Source organism: Vicugna pacos, chromosome 19, assembly GCF_048564905.1.
Source record: "Vicugna pacos chromosome 19, VicPac4, whole genome shotgun sequence".
In the NCBI taxonomy this organism is placed as follows: Eukaryota; Metazoa; Chordata; class Mammalia; order Artiodactyla; family Camelidae; genus Vicugna; species Vicugna pacos.
Genome location: NC_133005.1, coordinates 36087664 through 36098240, shown reverse-complemented (window position 1 = coordinate 36098240; position 10577 = coordinate 36087664). Strand labels below are relative to the sequence as shown.

Genomic DNA, 10577 nt, shown 5'->3' with positions numbered 1-10577 from the left:
TTTCTTAATTTTTACCCCCCCCCCCCAATCCAGTCTTCATGTTACAAACCTTAGATCTCTGCTTCATTGGGAAAGCAACGTGGTGGAGAGAGACCTCTCTGCGGCATCTGCATTTTAAGACAGAAGTAGGAAGTGGGCAATGCTTATTTCAAAGGGTAAGGTGACCATAATCATCCCAACTGAGATGTTATTAACAATAGTTATCCTGGGACAACAAGTACAAATTGGGACTGTCCCATGAAAACTGGGGTGTTTGATCATCCTATAAACAGAGGATTCAGGTCACCTAAGTGGGGAGAAATCTAGGGGAAAGGAAGCAAATCAGTTAGGATGTTTCTGGTTGCAAATAGAGAAAACTTGACTCATTTGGCTTAAACAATAAGGAAATGTTTTTATCTTATAATACAAGAAGTCCAGAGGCAGGGTGGTTCCACAGTTGGGTAATTTAGGAGCTCAGCAACATCAGAGATTGAAGTTCTTTCCATCTGACATTTTTGTCATCAGCTGGTCAGCAATGTCCTCCCTCATGGTGTCAAGATGGCTGCCACATCTCCAAACATCATGGCCTCACCTGGTTACAATAGCTAACACTCAACTGAGTATCAGGACCAGGAAGTTTAAGCATTTTGGATCTATTAAGTATTTTGATCTGCACAACAACCCTTTTTGGCCCATTATTGTCTCTTATTTACAGGTAGATTCATCAAAGTCTAAAGAGACAAAGTCACTTGTGCAAAGTCACACAATTATGAATTGGTGGGGCAGATATTTGAACCCAGGCACCTGGTCTCTAGAGCTACGACAACTTCCAAAGGCTGGAAAAGGACAAGGTACCATGTCAGTAGAGGAGCCAGGATTTGAACAGAGGGTCCTAAGCATTTCCTTCTCTGTTTCCTCCGGGCTGTATTTCCAATGCTTTCTGGAAGGAATATGATTTGGCAAAGCTCTGGAGCCCTGACTTAATCTGATATCTATTATGTTTGAATCAGACCTTCAGAGCCTTCTGGAGTTATCTGCTTCCAACAGCAAGGCCTCCTTTGGAGAAGTTTTGACTTGGGCAGTTAGGGATAGCTCAGCTAAGACTATCAGCAAGAGAATTATATTCTGGTCTGAAGAAATGAACCCTGGCCTGCGTGTCCAGCACTGGGTTGGGTTGGGTTGTCTCGCTGTTTTGTCCAATGCCATGGGTGGAGACGCCCCTTTTCTCTTCTCAGAAAGCTGCTCTTGGTGCTCTGAATGGGGGAAAGGCTCCCTGGGCAGCTGGCCTGCCTTACTGAGAACTCATCTGCATTTGGGAAATGATTGGCAATCCTGGGCAGGGGCAGTCCAATAACTCATTTCTCACCTGGCTTGTTCAGCTTGGGATGGCAAAAAAAAACACCCCACCCCTTGCTTTTCCTTGCTTTATATATATATTTTTTATTGAAGCATAATCAGTTTACAATGTTGTATCAATTTTTGGTGTACAGTATGTTTCAGTCATACATATACATACATACATTCATTTTCATATTCTCTTTTTTACTATAGGCTACTACAAGATGTTGAATTTAGGTCCCTGTGCTATACAGAAGAATGCTTGCTTTATCTTAATTATCATTATCATTTTTTTTTTAAAGCAGAGCTTGGGAAGGGGGTCTTCAAATCCTGAGCCTGCAGAATCTGAGAGCATCTCATCAGGGAAGAAGGAACTCTCTAATGTTTCCAAGCAGCTTTAACTTCTTCCCCACAACCGTGAAACTTATGCAACAGAAACGAAATGGTATTTCCCACTATTTGCAAAGTACATGGAAACAGAAACTCTAAAATTGTCCCCTGTTGAAGAGAATTTCCCTATCATTACAATTGCTTTTTTTTTTCCCCTTTAACTTGCTGAACTGAAAGTCCTCCCCTCTTTTCTCTCTGTTCTTTTGCAGAATGTTTCCTAGCTATAGCCTATTTTAGGCCCCTGTCCTGGAGATAGACATGGATCTCAGGGCTCCCCACTAAAGATCTTGGAGGGTAGGGGTGGATGTGATGGGGAAGGAGGGAGAAGGGCTCAGCCTGAAACAGGGATAGAAAAAGGAAATCTCCCCCAGCCTGTGATTCCTTAGTCATGTTGGCTTCAGCGAGTTGCTCTGTGCCAGCATTAGCTGGGAGGCAACCAGCCCCGGACCAAGGGAGTCCCCATTGATGACTCCAGGGCGGACCTCTCTATCTGAGTAATGAGACCTGGGTAGGCAGAGGCCTAGAGGTGCCACCAAACAACTCTGGAGAAGCTGAAAGCATCTCGTTTTTGTGTTTGCTTGTTTACTGATTTATCGATTGTTAACTTGGTTATTGTCTTTCTCCTTCCGCTCTAGACTGGAAGCTCCAGAAAGGCAGGAAACTTATCTGCCGTGGTCATTGCTGTATGCCAGCCTGGCATTTGGCAGGCCTTCAATAAACACTCATTGAATGAATGGCAGAAGGAACTTGCTGTGTTCATTTGTTTAATTCCTTATTGTCTGTCCCCTCTGCTGGAGTGATGTCAGCTCTATGAGGGCCTGAATGTTGTTGGTCTCGTTCACCTCTGCAGTCTCAGTTCCTCACCCAATGCTTAGCACATAGTAGGTGCTTGTGGCAGACACCTCTCTTAACAATGGAACCCCAAGTTGTTCGGGCAGACATGCCCCAGGAAATGGAGCAGGATGGTTCTAAGTTGATAGTGACAAGCCTGCTCTTGCTCAGGGAAGATTTAAAGGTGGCCACATGACCCAGTCTGGCCTGTGAGGTATAAGGGAGAGTCTGCTTGCTGCAGCTTTTGGGGAACATTTTCTCCCTGTGATAAAAGAGAAGCACAGAGGATCACCCCCTTTAACCTCCTCTTTCCTTTTCTGCTGTGGAGTTGTGTTAGCTGGTGATATGGCAGGTGCAGCAGCCCATCTTGCGACTCTGAGGCCCCAGACCTTGGAGGAAAAGCCAACATGATGAGGACAGCTGGTTCGTAGGTGCCTTGGTCCTTGATGATGCCACCAAGTTCTGAACCAGCCTGAGGAACCAACCTCCTCTGGACCTCCTGTTAAATAAAATGTCCTATGGATTAACCCATCAGTGGCCCATTTTTCTCCTCCGTGCATCTCAGTGTATCCGGATGGATTCAGCACTCAATCCATGAGTTGAATAAATTAAAGCCTTCAACTTATGGAGCGCTTGCTATCTGCTCTAAGCACTTTGCTCATATTAACTCAGGAGTCTTTGCAACAACCTTATGATGTGGGTACAGTTATGATCCTCAGTTCCCAGATGATGGAAACGAAGCACAGAGAGCCTAAGTAATTTATTAAGACTTGTATCATTCTTCACTATGAACGGGCTGGTGGGGGAGAAATATTCCAGAGGAATCTGAGAGGGTAAAAGAATGTAGAAGAGACGGGGTGGGCCAGGGATGGGCTCCATCCACAAATGCGGAAACGTCTGGATCGGGCTTGTTGGCAGTGAGGGCCAATTTTTGGGTGAAGTATGGGATCTGTGTGTGTGTGTGTGTGGAAGAAATATCTCTGAAGTTGAAGTTCATCATCCTTGGTCACAGCTGGGAAGGGGACTAACATTTATTAAATACCTACTATGTGCCAGCTATCTGTGTCAGGGACTTTGTATCAATGGTTCTCAACTGGGGGCAATTCTGTCCCTCAGGGACGTTTGGCAACGTGTGGAGACATTTTTGGTTGTCACATTTGGGGAGGGAGTGCTACCGGCATCTAGTGGGTACAGTATGTCTGCTAAATGTCCTACAGTGCATAGAATGCCACCTTCCCACAACTAAGAAGAGGATTAATTAAAGATAAGGCAACTGAGGGTGGGAGGTGCTATCACCAGTTCAAGGTCACACAGCAGAGTTACTCCAGAGAACTTCTGGAGAACCTAAGAGCCAGCCACCCTTTGGACACAACTGATTCCACTACTGAAACCTGGCAGGCTCACGGCCCTCACACCCTTGACTCTCTGTCCAGGGGAACCTTCACTTACCCAAGGCCCAAGGCAAATGTTGCCTTGTCCAAGCTCACAAAGATACAGAGTTCTGAGAGGGCAGAAGCCAGCCCACTCTCTCTCTGTGTCCTTAAGCACTTACAATGTTTACCCAGAGGCCACTGGGAGAACAATTCTGGGTATCTGGAACAGAAGATAAATAAGCAATAGTGTTTCGGCCTAAAGGACGATTGCAGTATATAGGGGGATATTACAAGAATCAGCCATTCCACTGAGGAGACAGTACAACCTCTGGCTCGTGAATAGGGGCAGGTTAGGGATTGTGCAGACAGTCTGGAGAGTGGGGCCAGGCTAAGAGGCCTGTTCATACATGCAACTTTAATTAAGAATAAATATTTATAGAGCACTTTCTACGTGCTAGACATTGTTCTAAGTACTCCCTATAGATTAACACATAAGCCTGTGCAGGTACCATAAGCTAGGTACCACGATTATTTCCCTTGTATTGATGAGAACACTGAGGTTCTTGAGGCCCGGAAACCAGGGCAAGGCCACCCAAGGAAAGGAGCAAATGTGGGAGCTGGGATTTTAACCTGAGCAGCTGACTCTAGGCCCCAGGGGGATCATCCCTTCATACCTTCCTGTGAGGCGGGTGAGGACACTTGTGCAGCAGTTCGCTGATTATCAAGGTCACACAGAGCAGCCTAGACTAGAAGCCGGGTTTCCCAAGGCCTTATCCCGGGTGGTGGGTGGATGGGGGTGGGGGGCACGGCCAAAACGGTTGAACGGCTGCCACTTGATATTACTTTCCTCTAGGAAAGGTTGGAAAGGCAGGCTCACCTCATGGGGGGCATAGAATTATAAAGAAAGAGAAAAAGAACGGAAGGAAAGAAAAAGGGAGGGGGAAAAGGAGTAAGAAAGAGACAGTCTCGAGCCTTCCTTCCCAAGGTCGTGGCAGCGCCTGAGGGCACCCAAAGGGCCGGGTGTCCCAAAGGCACGGACAGGGGTTGCCGCTTTCTTCCCGTGGCGGCGCGGGTTTGCTCCCTGCCAGCTTTTCCAAGCCGGTGTTGACTCAGCCCTCGCGGCGGCGGCGGCGGGCGGCCGCGGCGGCCGGACTTGCGTGCGTGTGCTGCGCGCGGTGGGTGCCGCGTGTGTCCGGGTGGGAGTGGCGTAGCCCGCGGCGGGCGTGGTGGTGGTGGGGCGCCACGCGTCTGGGCGCGGAGTTGGTGCGCGGGCCGCGGCGGGCGCTGTGATTTGGGTTCTCCCGGCCCCGCGGGGCCCCTGCCGAAAGGTTCCCGCCCGAGCGCCCCGGGCGCCCCTCTCCGGCCGCTCGGAGCTTCAGATCGAGTCGCCCAGCGCCGCCCAGCGCCGCCGCGCGTCTTCAAGGGGCCCCGTGCGCGCACAGAGCGCCTCTGCGGCTCGAGCGCGGCGTGGCACTTGGCAGACGCTCCCTTGGCGGCGGGGGTGGCGGTGGCGGGGCCCGCCGTCTGGGAGCCCCGAGGACCGGCCCCCTCCCGCCCCTCGTCCAGCCTCCGCGCGCTGCCTCCGCCCCCGGCCCGGGCCGCCCACCCCCAGTCCCGCCCGCTCGCCCGCCCGCCGCGCCATGCGCCGGGCCAGCCGCTGAGCCCGGCCCGCCAGCGCGCCCCGTCAGGGATGGGGCGCCTGGACGCCTGAGTCGCCGCTGGGCGCGACCTCCGCGTGGAGGAAGGAACCGGCGCCGCGCGGCCGAGCTAGAATGGAGGTGCCCGGCGGCAGTGATCCCGGCGGCGCCGGGGCTGGGGACGGTGCCCACCCGGACCCCCGGGCCCCCGGCGCCACTGCGCCCAGCTCCGGCCCGTGCGCGGCCGCCCGGGATTCGGAGCGCCAGCTGCGCCTCCGCCTCTGCGTCCTCAACGAGATCTTGGGCACCGAGAGGGACTACGTGGGCACCTTGCGCTTCTTGCAGTCGGTGAGTGTCGCTTGGGGAGCGCGGGGACAGCGTCCGCTCCGGCCGCCAGACCCGCTGGGGAGCACCGGGGCCTCTGGCTCAGGGCGGTCTCCATAACCTGTGGCCACGGTCCCTGGGGGTCGCGAGAGTCGCCTTAGGGGCGCCTCGCAGGGCAGGCAGAGGAGTGGGGAGATGGGGCTCCTCCAGAGCTGGGCTGTCGCCTCTGGCCAGCCCCGCGGTGCTGCTCCTACTCGGGGGTCTCCCGTACCCCGTTTCCCCCCCTGCACGCTGCTCTTTTGTCTTTTTCTTTCCCCCTCCCCTTATTTCAAATAATTTGAAAATTAGTTACATCCATGAGACAGGGTCTCTGGGACCCAGGCTCCGGGAGCTTTGGCTCCTGCGTTCTTTTTCCCGGGGATTTTTTCGCCACCTAGTGCACTACAGACTAGTCATCTAGGACCTTAGAAATCTTACAGCCCAGCGTCCCCGCGCGCCGAGTACTGTAGGATAAAACCCAAAGCCTGGAGGAGGGACAGAGGTCGACAAAACCCCGGGGTAGGACCCCTTTTGCCCACGCATACGCTTTTGCTGGAGGTTGGGGACAGTGGGTTTCGAACTCACGACTCATTGGTTCAGTCCCATCTCTCCCTACCCTCCCCTAAGTCCAAGTTGCAAAACCACAGCGTCAGACTCTGTAAAGTAACAACTGAGCGCTTATTATGTGCCAGGCGCCTACGTGTGTCATCAGGTTTAATCTTCACAAGTAGCCCATGAAGTAGGCACGAATAGTTCCCTCATTTTTCAGATGGAAGAGTTTAGCTCCAGAGAGGTTGAGTATCTTGCCCAGAATCACACAGCTGGTTCAGTTAACCGAGTTTTGAACCAAGGCAGTTCCACCTCTAAACCCCTATTCTATGCTGCATTTCTTCTTTTTTTTTTTTTTCCCCTGTCAGAGGGAGGAAGGGGCTACTTCCCTACTCTCCTAGGAAGTGAGAAAAGTGGCTAGGGGGTGGAGGGAGTGGGGCTGGGGCGAGCCTCGCTGGAAGTTAGGAGACTCTGAGGGCTTTAATCTCTGTGCCGCCTGCTGGGACCTCATTTACTCCCTTTTCTGCTCTAGGAAGTCTTTTAATCCTGGTTCGGGAAGGGCTGGTGGGGGGTGGGGGTGGGCAGGGGCCACTGGTGGTTCCTTCAGAAACCCCAGAGCCAGACTGCAGCTCCCAGTCTCTGGGGGAAAGAGGGAGACCCTGGCATCCTCTGGGATCCCCTGTGGCTTGGGGGTGCAGCTGAGGCTGTGTGAGGTCCAAGTTTTAACTTGAGGATAGAGCCCTTCTTTCTGTGAAAAGAGGGGTGTGTGTGTGTGTGTGTGTGTGTGTGTGTGTGTGTGTGTGTGTGTGTGTGTGTTGGGGGAAGAGTTGTGCAGAGGCATTGAAAAACCATTTGGCTAAAGGACCCTTCCAGAAAGGCCTGTGAGAATAAGGCAGGGTTGGCGTTTCTTTCCCGTCTCTCCCTTTCTCACAGTTTAACAAAAAAAGAAAAAAAAAAAAGAAAAAAAATCTGCTCAGTTTGAAGCTGGCAGTTTCTGAATTAAAGATGTAGGCAGCCCTGGTGTCTCTGAGCAATGTCAAATTCTAGGGAACTCCTCACTTCTCCTTCTGAGCCACTCCCTGCTTCTCAGACTGGAAGGGAAAGAGGAAAGACAAACCAATTTTTATATTAATGGAAAGAAAGTATACCTCTTCCTCCCATGCCCTTGCCCTAGATGTGCCTGGCAGTGCCTTTCAGAACAGACAGAGAATGCGTTTGGGTGAACTGTGGTTTTAAATTGTCCAAGTGTAGAGACCGAGGGAGCTGGAATAATGGAAATTGATTAGAATCAACCATTCTTATTATTAAAGAAACAGAAAAAACAAAAGATTTCTCTACTTCCATGTTATCTCCTTGACAGTTTGAAATTGCTGACTTTGTCTTTTTTTTTTTTTTTTAATCTATCAGTTTTGAGGTGAGCTGGTTCTGACTTTGATGTCTTGGACCACTCCTGCACCTGTCCTGGCCTCAGTATCCCCTACTTGTCAAGTGAGGGGAGGGGAATCCAGACTTTCTTAATACCTTGTCCTTTTGGGGTGTCCTTAAGCTGGGGCCAGAAACAGACTGATTGTGTAACTTGACCAGCCATACCTCCAGTTTGTGAGTTGCAGGAGACCTCTGTTGTTTTGCTCCATCAGAAACCACCCCTAAACAACCGAAAGCCTTTCAGTTTTCAAAATCCAGGGCTGAGCACTTCATGAACTGCTGATTACCAAGGCTTTCCCCCGCACCGAGGCTGGCAGCCTGCAGGTCGTGATTCTCTTCTGTCTTTCCACTCTCTTCTCCCAGCCTTTATGCTTAGGGATTGTTCCCGCTCAAAAGAATGCTGGGTGAATCCCTCTCTGCTTTTAATTCCATGTGGCAGAGGCAGATCTTGAAGGGCTGCCCTGGACTTCTTGTGTCCCTCGTTTTTAGGGCCTGTCATGGGTAGAATGAAGCCTCCGTGGTACACTGAGCATAGTGAGAAATGCAGAAAAGCCAGATCTGGTTTCCTGCTCTCAGGGAGGGGATGTTCTAGACAAGGGTGGCAGAATGGGTGTTAATAGAAATCTGAGTATGAATCTGGTCTCTGGAGCCAGAGTGCTTGGGGTCAGGTCCTTGTGCTGTGTGACTTTAGGCAAGAGACTTGACCTTTCTGAACCCCACTTTCCTCATCTGTAAAATAGAGGATGATAATAGATCTTTTACAGGATTTTTAAGAGAATGAATGAGTTATATAAATATATATAAAGCACTTGGAACAATGCCTAGCAGGTAGTAAGGCATTTCTAAATTTTAGTTATTGTCATTAATTGTTATGTTATACGATAATTAAACAAATAATACAGATGATTAGGATTATAGGATTCTAGCATCCAGCAAGCAAGAGTAGTCAGGGAGGACTGCCTGGAGGAAGTGAGATCTGCGTCAGCACTGAAAGGAGGACAGGAACTCTGAGTGAATTTCCTTTTGACCAACTACATTCTGGAACCAGTGGTTTTGTTTGGTTCCGGGTCTGGGGCTCTGTGGTTCCTCCAGAATCTCCGCATCTTTCACCACCTCCTTCAGGAACTGGATTGCGCCTCCTCCTCTATCTCCAAGTGGGCTGATGACTTTGGTGCTGTATTTTGTGTATGTTTATTTAAGAATCATGGAAAGAGAGGGACAGCCCTCCTGTAGGAATGCTGGATCTCTCTTGGGGAGCCCCATAGAGGTTGTGGGAGAACACGCCCCGGGTTTTGACTGATCTCAGCAGTGAGAAGCCCTGGCTTTGTTAGGTGCACCGTGTGTACTCTTGGGCAGTGTTAGTCATGGTAATAACAATGACAGTCATTACTGTTTGGGAGCTGACACTGATTCTTCATTTACCATTCTAAGCACTTTGCATATATCAGCTCATTTGATCTTCCCAACACTCCGATGAAGGAAGTGCTCTTATTACCCCATTGACAGATCAAGAGACTAAGGCAAAGATAGTTTAAGTATCTGGGTCGTGTAGATGGCTGCTGACTCCAGAACTCACACCCCTAGCCACTTTGCAGACTACCTCTGGCTTATAGAGGGCTTGACACATGACTTATTAATGTGGCAAAACTGGGATTCGAACCCAGGGCTGTGTGACCGTCACCCTCTGCCTGTGCTTTCTCTGGTTACTTCCCCTCTGTGAGGCCGGTTCTCTCTTCTGCAGAATGGGCAGGACTGCAGAAGAATGGAAACATCAGGCTATTGGGTTCCTCCTCTGCACTCCACGTCTGTTTGTGACGTGAGAGTTGAGTGTGGGACTCTGCAGCCAGGCTACTCGTGCTCAGATCCTGGCTTTAACTGGCACTGACTGTGGGTGGCCCTGAGCAGGTCACCAGCCCACTCTGTGCCTCAGTTTCCCACTCTGTACAGTGGGCATAGTACATCACCAGCTGCATCATGGGTGTTGTTGAAGCTTGAATGAACCTGAGGTTAATGCTCTTAGTACTCTGCCAGGCACACAGTAGGTGCTCAGAATGCTTTGTGGCTTTCTGGGGGATGTGCAGCAGTGAGGGGCAGATGAGGTTGTCTTTTTGGGGCTCAAAGTCTTCCCCCTTAAAGAGAGGCCAGGTGAGCCTTGAACCCACTTGCCTCTTGGTTGGATTGGTTTAGGGTCTCTGCCGCAAGGGTTGGAATCTGTCCTCAGGGGCAGGTGCCTGTGGGTCCCCTGATTGGTGTGCCAGCTGGGCAGTGATGGGAAGAGAGGGGGAGCCCGAGTGGATGGGCAGAGAGATTCCCCAAGGGCTCCCCTTGGCTGAGGACAGAGATCTGTCACTCCCAGGCACCCAGAGGGTCTGCCTGAACTGTCTGGGCCGGGGTCCTTGAGGATCAGGGAGTGTGGTCAGAAAGCTCCCAGAATGCTTTCTGTGGTTCTGCTTTTTGGGGGTAGGAGATGAAAGCTTTTTTTCTCATTGGAACTCTGCTTGCCAAAACAAGAAACTGTGGTTTTGTGTTGTCACTATTTTTTTTTTTTAAAGATTTTGTACTCCTAGTCTGATACTAGCGAGCAATGCTGGGGAGTGGGGGCAGGGGACACATTGTTAATTCTGCAGGCACTGAAACAGAGTGACCTAGCCAGTGACGTGGGGGTTTTCATAACGTTGTGTTGTGAAAAGTA

At 50.7% G+C, this 10577-nt stretch overlaps 1 protein-coding gene across 2 annotated transcripts in view; it reads left to right on the top strand.

Moving 5' to 3' along the window:
• Positions 1 to 5548: 5548 nt before the first annotated feature.
• PREX1 (phosphatidylinositol-3,4,5-trisphosphate dependent Rac exchange factor 1) overlaps positions 5549 to 10577 on the top strand; it is a 174546-nt gene continuing 169517 nt past the window's right edge. For both annotated transcript variants that reach the window (XM_006206688.4, XM_072944355.1), the window contains exon 1: positions 5549 to 5896. In XM_006206688.4, coding sequence (XP_006206750.3) covers positions 5684 to 5896 — 213 coding nt within the window. In that variant the 5' untranslated portion in view covers positions 5549 to 5683. The remainder of the gene's footprint in view (positions 5897 to 10577) is intronic.